Source organism: Sorex fumeus, unplaced genomic scaffold (genome assembly GCF_029834395.1).
Source record: "Sorex fumeus unplaced genomic scaffold, SorFum_2.1 ptg000034l, whole genome shotgun sequence".
NCBI lineage: Eukaryota > Metazoa > Chordata > Mammalia > Eulipotyphla > Soricidae > Sorex > Sorex fumeus.
In genome coordinates, this window is record NW_026606091.1 from 32,525,284 (window position 1) to 32,541,787 (window position 16,504).

The window sequence follows — 16,504 nt, forward strand, 5'->3', positions numbered from 1 at the left end:
TTGCCTTGCATATGGCTGATCTGAGTTTGATCCCCGGCATCCCATATGGTTCCCTGAGCACCGCCAGGAGTGATTCCTGAACGCAGAGCCAGGAGTAACCCCTGAGCATCGCTGGGTGTGACCCAAAAAGTAAAAAAATAAATAAATAAAAAAATCCTGTATGAACCTGGTATTGGCTCCTTCTGCTGTTTTCTTTAAGATGGATCTGTATTAGCTCCCGGAGAATTCTCTGGGCCCCATTCAGAGCCGATATCACCGGGAGGCCCCAAATGGGGTAGGTGCTGTCTCCCTGCCTTCTCCAGCTGAAATCCCGGTGACCATGAGCTTCTACAAGCATGGCTCTGGCATGCGGGTTCCAGGACTATTTTCCAAACCGCACGGCTTTCTGACAGGCAAAGTGATCAATGGAAAGTAAATGATCTAGCATTTGTCCCTGAAAATCAGGCTTGAATGGTGGTGAGAAAATCTGAGCAAAAGATAATGCCCAACCAAAATACATCTGGACTGTGTATTTAATTATGGTGCTATGCTGCCCGGGGAGGGGAGGGGAAGGGTGTCTGTCCCTCCGCCTGCCCCCCTTTGCGGTGGTGACATGGTGGCCTGCATCTTTTAGAGCTTAACGGACAGCCAGTTATGAGACTGCATTGATGAGGCACGTGGGGCTTTATGGAATGCGGGTGGAATCGGCCCTGCTCTCCGCCATGACAATGCTCCGGGTTGCCACCCTCAAAAGCCTCTTCTGGCTTCTGACCGACCATGATCCCAGAGGCACACATACCAATCTCGGAACCTAGGGGCTTCTGGCGGTAATCCCTTTAGGTTTATTACTAAAATATCAGAAATCCAAATTCGTGTGGCCATTATTGTGGCCACACAACATCATATTCTCTTCATAATCAGCAATAGAAAACAAATTTTCTAATGATGTCTATGTGGCAGGTCTGAATGTTGGGAAAAATTCCAAATAACAATGTTGGACCTTTTGTCGTAATATTGAATATGATCAATGTAGAGAGAGAGAGTAAAGTGGAAATCTGCCACACAGTGGGGGGTGGGTGGGAGAGGGGGTATACTGGGGTTCTTGGTGGTGGAAAATGTGCACTGGTGAAGGGACGGGTGTTTGATCATTGTATGACGGACCGAGACTTGAACTGAAAGGCTTTGTGACTGCTCTCATGGTGATTCAATAATTAAAAAAAAAAAAAAGACGGATCTGTATTGCTCAGTTAGAAATAGCTGTGGGTGGTCAGACTGATAGTACCACTGGGTATGACCCAAACCCAAAACCAAAACAAACAAACAAAAAAAAGAGTAGCTAGCTGAAGGACTATCCAGGTTTTCTACTCTGCTTGAACCAATACTGACAAGCTATATGTATTTTTAGGAATTGGTCCATCTTTCCAACATTTTCGAATAGGTTATTATAAAATGGTTCAGATGGGTGTATTACATTTTGAGCTGGTCTAATCATAGAACCTTTTTTTTTTCCTTTTTGGGTCACACCCAGTGATGCACAGGGATTACTCCTGGCTCTGCACTCAGGAATTACTCCTGGCAGTGCTCGAGGGACCATATGGGATGCTGGGAATTGAGCCTGGGTCGGCCGCGTGCAAAGCAAATGCCCTACCCATTGTGCGATCGCTCCAGCCCCTATCCTAAAACCTTTTTACTTTCTGCACGTTTCCTGAGGCTATTTGCACATTTTCTATTTTATTCTTTCTGTTTGCAGGGTGAGGGGGGTGGGAGAGGGCTCATCTGGCAGTGCGTGGTGTCTCAGAGCTTGGCAGTTGAAGCTGTCAATGCTGGGGACCAGTTGATGCTCAGGACCAAACCCAGGTGTCCCATAAGCGCAGCACCACCTCGGCCCACTGAGCCCTTTCCCCGGCCCTTCTCCTGTATTCTTGACCATCCCTCAGAAACACTGCAGGGGTCAGGCTGACAGCTCAGGGGTAGGGCGCTTAAGCACGCAGCCTGCCTGCGTTCAGCTCCTGGCACCATATGCGGTTTGCTGAACAGTCTTTTCTAGGAATGCAGGTTTGGTTTTTACCTTCTCTAATGGATCTGTAGGACCCTTCCTTGATTTCTTTATTATCCCCCTCTTCAAACTTCCTTTAGGTTTGCTCTGTTGTTCTTTAGCTAACCTCTTCGAGACAGTCATTGATTTTCCATCTTCATTGTTTTCCCCCTGAGAAGCATTAGTGTTCTACATTGTAGTTCCTTGAGTTCCCTGAAAGGCATTTTCCTGCCCCCCACACCCCTCCCCACCACCTCCTGCGCACATACACATATTTGGGGATATATTTCATTAGCACTTGGTATTTTGAATTACTTTTGCTTATTTGGGGACCACACACAGCAGTGCTGAGAGCTTACTCTTGGCTCTGTGCTCAGGGATCACTCTTGATGGTCCTCGAAGAACTGACCATATGTGATGCTGCGGACTGAACCCAGGTTGGCCCTGGGCAAGGCAGATGCCTTCCCCACTGTACTATCTCCCCAGCCCCAGCACTCGGTAACTTTAACTTCATGTTGCTGTCTTCTTGGACTTAGAAGTTATTTAGGAACATGCTTTTTAAAACTTCCAAAACAAATGAGAATTTTAAAATCTCTTTATTGATTTCTTGCTTGGCTGCATCAGGGTCTGAAAGCCTTCTCTATCTACGTGATTCTAATCTGTCTCTGATGTGAACTTCTTCGGTTCTCTCTTGGGGGTCTAAGTGTATGGTTTGCAGTCTTGGCTGACTAACTCAGGGTAGCGTAGGAGCTTGTTAATCTTTGATTTTGCATTTCCCTGATCCTAATCTGTGGCCGTGCTGTGCACTCTGTGACCAAGTCCCTCTGGGGAAAGGACTTACCTCCCTCTGCAGTGAATCAGGCACCACCTGCTAGCAGCACGCCACCCTCCGCCACCCCCGCACCCCCCGACCCCCAGCTCTTGAAGGGAGGTTTTGCTTTAAAACAAAGACAGGGGCGGGGGGGACGGGGAGGCCTGTTAGCAGGTTAATCGATATGGAGCTGCCATTCTGGGGATCAAACTGCAAAATATCAGCCAATGCCTGTGGTCCACCCTCCACTGTCAACATCACACATAGCACAAGCCTGTTCTTCCTGTTCTCCTCTGCTCTCCCAGGCAGGTCTGGCCTTTAATGTTTGTTTCATTTGCTAGGGGGAGGGGAGGGGAAGGCGGAGAGATCTCTCCAGCATCCTGGGAGCCCAGCAATGCATTAAAATAAAGAATCTTATGTGTCTGGAGAGATAGGACTGTGGGTGGGGCTCTTGCCTTGCACGTGGTCAAACCAGGTTCTCTCCCCGGCAGCCCATAAGGTTCCCTGAGCACCGCCAGGAGTAATTCCTGAGTGCAGAGCCAGGAGTAACCCCAGAGTACTGCCAGGAGTGGCCTAACGAAACCACTGCCCGGGGAGGCAGTACAGGGGTTAGGGTGGATGCCTTGCATAGGTCTGAACCCAGGTTGACCCCTAGCACTGCAATCCCCTCCAGCATCACTGGGTGAATCTCTGGGGCTCCCCCCCAAGCAAAGTTGGGGTGGCCTGGGCAAGCCCCAGCAATGTGGTACCCAAGGAGTATTGAATTCTCAGGCCCTGGCATTGAGGCCCCCCCCCAATGTGCTTAGCCAAGCATCACTGGGAGTGGCCTCCAGGCTTGTTGTGCACCCCTTGGAATGCCCCCCTTGCCCCCCCCCATTATATTTTATTCTGGAGTGAATAATTCTGCAGGGGGTCCTCGGAGTTGGGAGGCTACGAATGAAGCTGACACACCAAGAAAGGGGACGGACACCCGGCACGGACACCCAGGTCCCACACAACTTACCAGGTCCCTGGCGGTCATGGGCAGACTTGAGCCCCCTTGTCGACCCCAAGGCCCCAGGTTCTCCCCTGCCACATCCCCCGCCAGTGCCTCGGGGCCTGCAGAGTGGCCTGGGTCCCGAGCCTGTCACACCTTCTTACCTGTTGCAGGGGGATGACGAGGAAGGCGCCTCCACCGGCACACTCAGTCACCACAGCGATGAAGTGGGGGTTCACGGCGCAGAAGTGATTGTCGTGGACGCTCCGGGTGATGGGGACGGAGTCGTAGCAGTTCTCCTTGGAGGCTACTTTGCCAAAGACATGGCGGAACTTGGAGCTGCGGTACTGGGGGTGCCATGACATCTGCAGGGGGCACAGACAACACAGGGGGGCATCAGGGTCACTGTGATAAGGAGGTGCATGGGGGGGTGGGAATCAGGACAGCGAGGGGCTAGCAGGGAGGGCAGCTGAATGAGCAGGACTCAAGTTACTGCTGACCTGTTTGTTTTCTCACTCCCGCCTTCACCTTCAAGTGGGGGAGCCAAAGGCAGACATGAGAGAGAAAGAGAGAGAGAGAGAGAGAGAGAGAGAGAGAGAGAGAGAGAGAGAGAGAGAGAGAGAACTCAGCACCTCCTGTCACCCACCCCAGCACTAAATAGCCTCATGGCACTCTCTGCCAAGTGTCCTGAAGCCCATCTGTCTGTGCTCCAGGTCCTACTAGACCTCTTGCAACTGAGAGGGCAAATGACTTAACCTCAGAAGCCTCAGTTTCTCTTCTCTGTAAAATGTATCTCGGGGGGGGGGGGCGGGGAGATGACAAAGCAGCCTTCTCAGAAACTTGAGATTCAATGACTGGATCCATCAAGATCCATCAACAGCTCTGACTTCCCCCATCATCATCCCAGCGTCTTGCACTTCCCTTGCTCCCCAGTCAGCCTCAGACTCATTCACTCACTCCCTACTGGGCACCACTGCATGCGGCTCAGGCATCACTGGCAGGCTCTGGGATTTTGGAGAGGGTCAATCTGAGCCTGGCCTTGGGGGAGCGAAGGGTGTTGCACGGGGGGGCAAAGGGAGGCCAGAGCCCTGGAGCCTGCTGTGCTTGGGGTAATAATGGAGCTTTGGACATGGCAGTCGGGGGGGGGGGGGGGCTCCAGAGGAAGGGACAGGTGAACTGTGATATGAAGGATGGGTTCGAGTAGCCTTGGGATGTCTCAGGGAACGCCCCTGGTTTAGTAAGAGTAGCCAAATGTAAGAAATAAATGCATGAGCACACGCAAAGACTCTCTCTCTCTCTCTCTCTCTCTTTCTCTCTCTCTCTCTCTCTCTCTCTCTCTCTCACACACACACACACACACACACAGCATCACCACCACCAACAACAGCAACAACAACTACTATTACTACTTCGGGGAGGTGAGTGAGGGAGACTGGAACTGAAGGGTGGGCAGCGCCAGCTCCTGAGGGTCTACAGGAGGGCCTGGATCTCACGCATGACCACTGCAAGGCCACGGGTGGCCTCCTCTTCCCTGTGTCTGTGCAGGTCAAAGGGCTTCCCGAGACCCTCCGGCCCCACTCAGCCCTCCCATGCCGTCCCCACTGAGGCCAGAGGGCACCTCGGACACCTACACTGGTCATGCTCCCCACCCTATGCTCACTCTTGGATGCCCCTGTTCATTGCTCCCCTCCAGAATCATGGCCAGGGCCTCTCCCAACACTCCCCGGGATCTTCCGGGGGTAGGGAGAGAGGACTCGCTCTCCTCTGACCCCACGCCCTCTCCCCTTCCTGCGACCTCTGGCTCTGCCCTGCTAAGAGTGGGGCGTCAGGCTCTTCTTCTCTAAGGCTGGGGGCTCTGCTCAGAAGTGCCCCTTCCAGTGCTGTGCTCCTGGACCCAGACCCTCAGATTTCCGAGGGGAAGGAGCTGACCATCCCTGGACACAGAGCGACCTTGCTTGGCCCGTGTGGCCAGACCACGAGGCTCTTCGCTAGACCTGCTTCAAAGGCACAGGATGAGACGCTGCCCCCTGGGAGGTCCAGAGGGACAGTGGCCTGGCCTCTACACACTTCAGGGAACCCAGCAGCTTCTGCCGGGACAGCCAGACAGGTGGAAGCCATGAAGCTCAGCATTTCACCTGTTCCTGAGGAGGCCCAGTGCAAGTCCCAAACCCTGGCTGCACTGGTCAGATCCTGGCTCGGACCAAGTCATGAGTGTCCATCAGACCCCAAGAAGGATGTGAGGAACCTTTCGGGAAGAAAACACAAGCCAGGAGGCAGTGGGGCTGAAGCAATAGCACAGCGGGTAGGGGGGTTGGCCTTGTGCGCGGTAGTTGACCAGCACCCTATATGAATCCCCAAGCTTGGCCAGAAGCATTTCCTGAGCACAGAGCCAGGAATAAGCCCTGAGCACTGACAGAGGTGCTCCCAAAAACAACAAACAAAAAAACATAGGAGGGAGTGGGAAAGCCTCAGGGAGGAAGTGGGGAGTGGGGGTGCGGGGATGCAGGAATCAGACATCACCTGAGATGCAGGTGGAGCTAAGCTATCAGGTGAGTGCTCCCCGCTGTCCTCCACACAGGAGGCGGCCCTCAGATTGGGATCGGAGCTTCCTAGTGGCCAGTTCGACAAGGGAAAGAGAATCAGAGAGAGACAGAGTTAGTGTCGATGATGAACAGCCTGACTTAGCGTCTGCGATGGCAGCGGGGCCGGGGGACACGGATCAAAAGGCTCAACCCTCAGCGCCGCTAGGTCTGGTTCCAACAGAGCAGCCCCACACACTGACAGACGTGGCCTCCCACTGTCCCCGCTCCCAGATATAAACAAGGAGCCGCCTGGCTTCTCTCGTGCTGGGTCCCGTGAGCTGTGTGTTGGTGCTGGAGCCTCCTAAGAACACCAGGAACTCTCCTTGGAATTAGGGGGCTGATAAGGAACTACCTCGGGCCTTGGGTTGAGCTAGAGTTTGGAGAGTGGGGGTGAGGGTGGGGGCAAGACAGCAGGCTGGGTTCTGGGCTTGCTGACCACCTCATCTGGAGAGGCTGTGTGTGTGTGTGCGTGTGTGTGTGCACACATGTTTGTGTGTGCATGTGTGTGTATGTGCGTGCGTGTGCACATGTGTGTATGTGTGTGCGTGTGTGTATGCGTGCATGCATGTGCGTGTGCGTGTGTGCACACACGTGTGTGCATGTGCACGCATGCGTGTGTGTGTGTGTAGGGGGGCAGTCCTGTTCCATAGCCCGTGGTGCTGTTCACGGGCCTGTGATTGCTGACCCCAGGTCTTGGCCGTCCTGCAGCCCCTGTGCCTTCCAACCAGAGCTCACAGGTGGAAGCAGTTTGCTGCTTCCAGGCCAGAGCATGCTGAGACCTGGCCGGGACCCCTCTCAGGAAGTGTGTGCCGGGCCGCAGGGAGGAGAGACCGCCTGACCCTCTGTCCTGGCTCCCCGAGAGCTGGCTGGGTCAGAGCAGTGTCCACGACTTCCTCTGCAGAGAGACATGTGCTAGGCCAGGAGCTCTGGGCTGGGTGGGGCTCATGGCTCAGGTTCACCTGTGGGTCAGGCAGGGCCAGCCAAGGGTAGCAGGCTCAATGCCACCCGCCTGGGTACACAGGGAGCTGCAGGTCACCCCAGGAACCGTGCAGAGGAACCGGGACTCAGAGGGTGTCAGGGTGGGGGGTTTACCAGGATGGAGGCAGGGAGGAAGAGGAGCTGGTGACAAGGATGGTGGATGTCTCTGACCACTGGGTACTAGCCCCTGGGCAGAGGCAGGGCAGGACGGAAGGAGTGGTGAGGTACCGTGGAAGCCAGCCTCAGAGGCCTGGTGCTGCAGCTGACAGCACCACACAAGCCGGGGGCATAAGTCAGATCCAGAATCTCCTTCTAGGGTCTGTGCACCTGTGGAAGCAGCTGGACTTGGCCCTAGACCTGGGGGGTGGGGGTGCTGGGGGTTCCTGGGGGCTATGTGAGGCCCGGGGCACTCTACCTGGGCTCACAGTCAGCTCCATGCCAAGAAAACACGCAGTTGTGGGGAGCTTGCTACGTACGTGGCAGTCATCTTTCCGCAGGCTCAGCAGGCAGGTGTATCCCCACCCCAACACAGGTGGGGAGAGCTGCGGGGTGACCAGCGGGGGCTACTGGGGTCGGGGGGAGCCAGATGCCCCTGGTCCTTGTCCAGGTTCCCACAGGGAGTCACCAGGATGACCAAAGCTTTTGGACCCTGATATGCCCTGGCCCACACCACACCGACACCAGCCTCATCACCCCGTTTATGGGAAAGGAGACCAGGTGTGCCCGCCCTGGCATGAGGGTGCTGGCCCTCACGGAGGACCTGGCCTTGACGTAGGAAGAATGTGTGTGACCTTCCACCCTGGCCTCTCGGTTCCTCTCCCAGCCCCACCGCCACACCTGGCCTGCCCCGCCCCGCCCCAGCACCTTATCTCCAGCACCAAGGTTCTTCCCGACCCGTTGCCATGGCAGGAAACAGAGGTGGGGGATGGGGCCGTCCCGGCCAGGAGGGAGGAGAGGCATGGGCACCGGGAGGGGAGGTGCACCTGTGCCCGGCACACACACACACACACACGCGTGTGTGCCTGCAGGCGTGTCACGTGGGGGTGGGCGTGCATCCGGGGAGAAGTTTCACTTTCCCCACAAGCAGGCACTTGCCTGGAAACACGGACCAGAGCAACGGGCGCTCATCATGCGAGGCGCTCGCCCACGGGCGGCAGGGGCTGATCTGGGCCGGGTGTATCCCAGGCCACTCGTCCTGTCCTGCCCGTCGCACATCAAAGCCACAGGAGGCCTTCCGGGGCGTGGCACTTGGGTACAAAGCAGGGGGTGGCATCTCTCCTGCTGTTGTGTCCCCCCAGGCACGCTTAGCGGGTCTGACGCATGGGATTAAGGCTCTGTTGGCTGCAAACACCCCCGCCACACACACACACACACACACACACACACAACCCCAAAGGATTTTTGTCTGCTCAGGGTTTAACATTCCATTGATTTCTGATTTTAAATCAAAACGATTTTTTGAGGGTCCAGAAAGATAGTACACCAGGTAGGGCGCTTGCCTTACATGCAGCCGATCTGGGTTCGATCCCTGGAACCCCCTATACTCCCCTGAGCCCCACTGGAAATGATCCCTGGGCATAGGGCTGGGAGTAAGCTCTGAGCGTGTCTGGGTGTGGGCCAAACAAAACAACAACAACAACAACAACAACAATAAAATAACACACCTGACTTGGTACTCAGGGCTTCCTCCCAGCTCTGTGCTCAGAGCTTACTCCTGGCTCTATGTTTGGGGATCAGTTGCTCCTGGAGGTGCTGGGGGGTACTGGGAGGGTATCAGGGACTGAACTCGGGCTTCCCACTTTGCTCTCAACCTCCTTGAGCTATACCTCCGTAGCCCCGTATACTACTGGTTTCTTTCTTCAGGTCTGATAGTTCCATGGCTGATAGCCTGTCTCATCCCTGTCTCTCCTGGGGATTGCTGGGGTAGGGGCAGCACTTGGACCCAGACCAGAAGAATCGGAGCTGTGGAAGTGAGCAGGAAAAGGCTGAGGCTTGACTCAGGGGCTCCTCTGACGGACAAGAAAAACTTCCCTGCCTGCCCTCAGAGGCCCTGAATCACTGCAAGACAAGATTTAGCCGCAGGGTGGCTGGAACCAGCCCCACCGGGTGTGGCAGCAACCACCCTAATAGATCACTCATTAATTGCACTGTTCCTGGCCTCCGGGAAGAATGGGAAGGACCTGATTCTGGAGGAGGACAGGTAGGTGTCCCTGACGCTGCCCTTTTCGTCCCTTTGTAAGCCACTGTTCAGATCTCGAGTTTTAGTTTTATCTCTGACAACCTGCGCTCCTCTGCCCCCGTTTCCACCATGAGGCAGGGTCTAAACCAGCCCACAATGCCAGCCACAGAGAAAGAGAGAGGAAACCAAAGTCCTTACATTTAAAATTGGGAGCAAGTGACTCTGAGAGTAAAGGGACTTAGGGCGGGGGGTGATAAGAGAGGGTAAAACGCTTGCCTGGCATGCAGCCGACCCGGGGCTGGTCCCGAGCCCAGGCAAGAGTGATCCGTAAGTGCAGGGCCAGGAGTAAGCCCGAGTGTTGCCAGGTGTGGCCCCCAAACTAAAACAAACCACAGAGCAAGGTGTTGAAGGTGATCTAAAAAAGAGCAGAAATGAGGACAAAGTCCACGGAATGTGGGAGTTCCGCTACTGACTCCAGTGCTTGACCCATGCAGGTCCTGATCTTGGCCTCACACCTGCCTGGAAAGCTTCTTTCCGATGCATCCCAAAAACCTTCTGGAGCTTCAAACCTGCCCTGAGGGCTCAAAGAACCAAGCCCCCAGCTGTCAAAGCTCATCTCCCAACCACGGAGCATTCCTGCAGCAGGTCTGAGAATTCTCCCTCGTGAGAATTTTGTTCTCAACCTGTTTCCGTACGGCCTGAGGACCAGGCTAGGGGTTAGCCCTCACGTTTTAGCAGGGCGGGTCTTCCACTTTTGCCTTTCCCTGGGCAGTCAAGGGATCTGCAGTGACAAGATGGGACCTGGGCCACAGACTCCCTCTTCCCTTTAAAGCAAGAGACGGCCTTGGCGCTCTCCCAGGAAACTGGCTGACATGCTGCCACCATGTGCCAGTCTGCCTGATGCAGCAAGTGGAAGTGGTAGAATATTCCCTGGGGAGCGGGGGGGTGGGGGGGTGGGGAGTGAAGATTTAGGGTACTGGCAGCAGGGCCCCAGGCCAAGCAGGATAAGAGCAGGATAAGTTGGATCCGTTACCACCCACTGTTTCCAGACTTTCAACTTTCCCTGGGATGATGATCCTATTATAAATCACCAGTGACTCACAATCTGCCAGTGAAAGACAAGACTCTAGAACTAACTTCCTAAAGAATCCACCATCCAGAATCAGAGACCATTTAACACAGGGGGAAGAAAACAGAAGGATTTGTATTTAAAAAAAAAACAGGTGAAAGGGCAGAGCAATAACAGTACATACAACATGTAGGGCATTTGCCTTGCATGCAACCAACCGGGTTCAATCCCTGGAACCCCATATAGTCCCCTGAGCACTGCCAGGAGTAATTCCTGAGTGTAGAGCCAGGAGTAACCCCTGAGCATTGCTGGGCGTGACCCAAAAAGTCAATAAATAAATAAATAAATAAAATACAGAACAGTGAAAGGGGGCTGGAGCAACAGCCCAAAAGGCTTTGCCAATTAGATAGATCCCTGGCATCAATGGACTCCTTGAGCACGGCCAAGGGCGACCCTATGCACCAAACCAGGGTTTGTCACAGAGTAGCCCCCAAATCATAAAGGGTGGCTATGAGGACTTGAATCACCAAACTTCCCCCAGAGGGGCCTCAAGCCGACTGGGTGCCTGGCCCTGTGTGGTGGGCTGCCTCTGGGAAGGGGAGGAGGCCTGAGGTGCTGATCCCCAGCTGTTTATACCCGGCAACAGGAGACGGTGTGATCCGTTAGGGCGGGGTTCACACCTGCTGGGGATGGACAGTGGGCAGGGGAGCTGGGGGGCAGCCACCTGGCTTCGGAACGGGAACTAGCTAAGCGCGAGGAAAGCAAAGATGTCAAGTTCAGCCACTCGGCAGCCCAAGCAACCTCTCAGGGACTCCATGGACCCACGTGGTTCCGGGTGTCAGGGAACTTGGGGACTCGGGCAAGTTACTGTTTCCTCCACAAGAGGCCTGGCCTGGTGGAGGAAACCTGGGGCGTCTTGGTGGCCAGGAAGGTGCCTTAAACCACACGCAATTGTGGCCATGTTGCCAGACTGCAATAAACATGCAGAAAAGAAAGCACTGAACTTCAAACAGACAAAACCCAGGAGAGTCAGGGTACAGGGACAACCCATGCCAGCCACGCTAAAGTGTTTGCTACCTGAGGAGATTGGTCCTTATTTACCTTGGACACTGACCCTCAGGACACCACCACCATTGGCCCATCTTGACAGAGGAGAAAACCCAGGTGCATTTGGGTTACGTGACTGGCCCCAGTCACACAGCTGGTGGGGCTGGGCTGGGCTTCCAAGCCAAGTTGAGAGTCCCCACGGGGAGCAGAAGGCCCCCACTCTCTCTCCTGGTGATACCTAAGGGCTGTGCCATCCAAGGGAGCATTAATGCTGCTGCGATCCTGGCCAGGAGACAGCCCATAGGATCGGGGCACTGCCAGGACTGGTTCTGGCCAGAAGAAAAGATGGTGTTGTTGCCAGAGAGAGAGAGAGAGAGAGAGAGACAGAGAGAGAGAGAGAGAGGGCAGCGGGCAAGTAAGGTAGCTTGCCTTGCCCGAGGCTGACCCAGGTTCACTCCCCAGCACCCTCAATGGTCCCTGAGCAGAGCCAGGAGTAGGGTCCAACATGCCCCACAAACAGACTGTGGAGGTCTTGACATATGTGTGTGTGTGTGTGTGTGTGTGTGTGTGTGTGTGGTGGGGGGGAGTTCTGAGTCACATCCCCTACGCAGAGCTGACTGGAGGTGCCAGCGACCGGGAACGCTCACCTTGGTGCTGGAAGAAGCGAGGAACGGGGAGAGTGGGCTGAGAAGCCCTGCGGATTTGTGCCTCTCTGGGGTGGAGGGGACCCTGGGGGTCCTTTCCAGGAGAAGTGAGGGTGATGCCTCACTCCTGGCTCCAGCCCATAGCCTGCTCCCAGTCCATAGGGACCTGGAAGGGCCTCCCCAACCCCACAAGGGTCACACCTTCTCCAGACACCTGATACCACCTAGGGCCAGGCCCTGCTTCCTGGAGTCCCCCTCACCTGCCCAACCCGGCCCCCCGCTCTCATCCCTCCATCAAACGCCAGCTCAGGCCTTCATCCCTGTCCCCTACTACAGCTCAGCATTCTCCAGAGCGCCTTCTCCGGCCCACACAGCCATCACCCCAGAGCCCACTCCCCCTGAACACCCCACTTTAACTCACCCTCCTCCATCCCACAGAGGGCACTGCGGGGGCTCCCTGGCCACCCTTCTCCTCTTCACCCCGGGGTCCCAGATGGCCTGAGCAGCCTCTGAGGAACCTCCACCCCAGCATCCGGGGCACAGGAGAGCCACCTGGCTCAGGTCCTGCATCTCCCACTTGGCTCTGGGCCTCTGCCTCCTCGTGCACCAGAACATCATCCCGATACCCACCTCCCGGGGGCTGGTCCAGGACTCAGCGATGCGATACACAATCTGGGTATCACACGGGACAGTCTGCCCTACTCTGTCCTGCCTCTCCTTCTCCTCCTCTCCTTGGTCAGTCTCCCCTCCCCGCTCTATCCTCTACGTCCCCTTCCCCGCCACCCCGCTGCTCAGCGCCCACCCATAGAGTGGATCCCAGAGGCAGCTGCCCCAGGTGGCCTCACCACACCCCCAGGCCAGCTTCCCTGTCAAAGGATGCAGAAGGCCCAGGGGCAGGAGGCCACGCCCCAGGCCGGGAACTCCGGGACACTGCCAGGCCTTGTTCTCCCCGCTCAGCTTGTTCTACTTATTTTTATTGGGGTTGGGGGGGGAAAGGGGGTGCTCCCAACAGCACCCAGAAGGGCCAAGGGCCCCATGGGCAATTCTGGGCCGACAAACTAGGCCAGTGGTTTAGCACAAGCACTTGACAGTGCGGTGCTGTCCGGGTCATCTGAGGTCACACTTGGTGGTGCTCGGTGCGGGGTGGGACACAGAGTCGCACCAGCGATGCTGATAGGGGGCCATGCGGGGCCGAGAATCAAACCCAGGTGGGACGCATGCCAGGGCTGTATAGAACGGCGGTACTATACAGCCCCCACACCCACCCCCTTCCCCTCAACTTTGGCTTTTCCACTCACCCCATTGCCGTGCCCTGCCCACCTGTTAGGAGGCTCCAACGCCGCGAGGGCTCCGCTGTCCCCAGGCACTGACCCCCGGAACCTCGCCCGCCAGACAGCGGCTCCCAAGCTCGCAAAGGCAGGTCGTGATCCGAGCCGGCTTCCGAGACGCACGATGCCACCGCTGCTTCCCAAATCAGGCCTTGGACCCAGGCTGCAGGCCCATTTATGGCCCCGCAATCACCTTATCGGCCAGTTTCGAGAGGCAAGGGTCACTGGGGACTTCTTTTTAAAGGGCCACCCAGGGAGCCGCCACTTCCTGCTCACGCATCACACCACGCGTGCCCCCGTGGTGCTTCCAGTTTCTGTTTGGGGGTGGACAGCCAGAGAGCCCGAGGCCCAGAGAGAGGCCTGGCTCCAGGTCCGAAGAGGGCACCCCAGGCGGGGGCTGAACCCCCACCCCACCTCCCCGTAAGCCCAGTCCGTGCCAGGAGTGTCCCTGGGTGAGGAGGAGGAAGAGGAGGAGGAGGGGCCTGAGAGCTGAGCTGTCCCCCCGCAAACTCAGCTTGACATGCTGCCAACCTGACAGAACCAGTAAACCGGATTTAGGGAGCATAGGATGGAGCAGGCTGAGCAGGGAGATGGAGAGTGAGAGACGCGCGGGGAGTGACCGTGTCCCGAGCCAAGCCTCAGGCTACAGCGGGCAGAGGCCTCCAGGGCCCCAGAGGTGTAGGGTAAGCGAGGAACACGTAAGCTTGGGGGCTGGGGTAGCCAAGAGGACCCAAGGGGGCCCAGTGTGTGTGTGGGAGGGCGCAGGACCTTCAACACAGAGCCAGGAGGTCTGGGGCTGCAGAGGCAGCTGGGCATGGGTGCTTGGAGGCAGTAGAGGCTGGGGACACTGGACACAAGCTGGACGTGGCCAGGTTTGTAAGCAGGTCAGGGTTGGGGTGGATGTAGCCTCAGCAAACAGTGAGTTCCAACATTGGGCCTCAGGCTCAGACAGAGTTCCTCTTTTTCCTCCCCAGTCTGGAAGGAAGAAACCCATGGATTGTTTCCTGCCCAGCACTGCAGAGCACAGGGAGAAGGCGGCGGACTCTGAGACTTGGTCTAGCGGCGGGAGGAGACGCGCAGGGCTTTTAAATGAGGGGGGTTTGGGGGGTGGGTGCAGGGGCGGGAGGAAGGAGGGTTCTGAAGAGGTGCCTGGTCTGATCTGCCCGCACAAGGTTGGGCTGAGACAGGCAGGGGGCCTGGCCTACCCTAGTTCATTCCCCGGCCACATCTTGGCCGCTAGGCCAAAGAAATAAATAAGTTTCCGGGGCCGGAGCAATAGTACAGCTGGTAGAGCTCTTGCTGGTTCTATCCCCAGTACCCCAAATGGTCCCCCAGGTCCTGCCAGGTGTGATCCCTGAGCACCTCCGGGTATGGTCCCAAACCAGCACAACCACTTATTTGTGGAATATAAAGTAAAGTAATATGAGACTTTCACCCAAGGACAGTAGAAACAAGGGCCAGGAATATTGCTCCATGGTTGGAAGCCTGTCTCATGAACTGGAGGAGAAGGCAGCTGGGATAGAGAAGGGATCACTAAGTCAATGATGGTTGGAGGGATCTATAGAGATGGGAGATGTGTGCTGAAAGTAGATAAAAGACCCAACGTGATGGCCTCGCAGTATCTGTATTGCAAACCATAATGCCCAAAAGTAGAGAGAGAGTATGGCGGTAATTGTCTGCCATGGAGGCAGAGGGAGGGGTGGGAAAGGAAGGGGTATACTGGGGAAACTGGTGGTGGGAATGGGCACTGATGGAAGGATGGGTGCTTGATCATTATATGATTGTAACTCAAACACGAAAGCTCGTTTCTGTATCTCACAGTGATTCAATAAAACAACAACAAAACAAAACAAAAACAAAAAACCAGCACAACCAACCAAGAGAAACTGTCAGTCCTTCCACTGTTCCCCAGTTGGGCCGAGGGCCCACTCCTGTCCTCACCTGGGCCGCCCGATGCTCACGCAGGAGGGTGCTGGGAAATTCCTTCCTGCTTCTACCTTACCTGCAGGTTCACATGGAGATAAACGCAGCAGCTCACCCTAATCAGGTCCCCAGGCAGCTCTGCACCCGCTGCCAGGAGAGGATAGTGAGGTCACCTTCCCGCTGTTGCCACCCAGACCGTGGCGGGGCGCAGAGGACAGGGAGGGGAGGAAGTGGTGGGGCCCCGTCCCCAAGATGAGACGCAGCAGCTCATCTCCTGAGTCCTGCCCCTCCCATGGGCCTCACAGCCAACAGGTTGACACCCCGGTTGCTGGGCCGCACCCTTGAGTTTCAGATTCAGTGAGACCGAGAATAGGTGTTGCTGGCACGGGCCCAGGAGCCAAGTTGGAACTGACCCTCTGCTGCCCAGCTCTAGGACTGACAGGTGACTTCCTCATTCGAGAACTGATGTCCTCCTCCTCCAACCCCCTGCCCGCTTGCCCGCCCGGGGCCAGCAAAGAAGGGAGGCTCAGGGTCCATGCCCCAAGCACCTTCAGGAGTGACCCCTCCTGAACACCCAGTGGGGAGTAGCTCCTGGGCACCCACGGGGGTAGCACACACCAAAACAAACACACACGGAAATAGCAGCCACAGGAGCGCTTGCGAGGCCAAGAGCTCTTCCTCTAAGCCACATCCCCCTCCTGCCCGACAGTGGAAGAGAGTTCATTTTAGGGCCAGGGGTGAGGTTCAGAGGCAGAGCACTCAGCACGGCACGTGGGAGGCCCTGAGAGCCCCTCCTCAGCACCACAACAAAGAAAAGAAAGAAAAGGAAGGATCCATTTGATGTGATGGAGATTAACGGCAATTTAATTAATTAAATAATTTTTGTCTTTTTTTTTTTTGCTTTTTGGGTCACACCCGGCGATGCACAGGGGTTACTCCTAGCTCATGCACTC

At 56.1% G+C, this 16,504-nt stretch overlaps 1 protein-coding gene across 1 annotated transcript in view; it reads right to left on the minus strand.

Annotated features, from left to right (window-relative positions):
* CORO2A (coronin 2A) overlaps positions 1 to 16,504 on the minus strand; it is a 60,079-nt gene that overhangs the window by 25,270 nt on the left and 18,305 nt on the right. Inside the window, exon 2 of the mRNA XM_056117069.1 lies at positions 3,966 to 4,166. Within this exon, the coding sequence (XP_055973044.1) occupies positions 3,966 to 4,166 (201 nt within the window). The remainder of the gene's footprint in view (positions 1 to 3,965; positions 4,167 to 16,504) is intronic.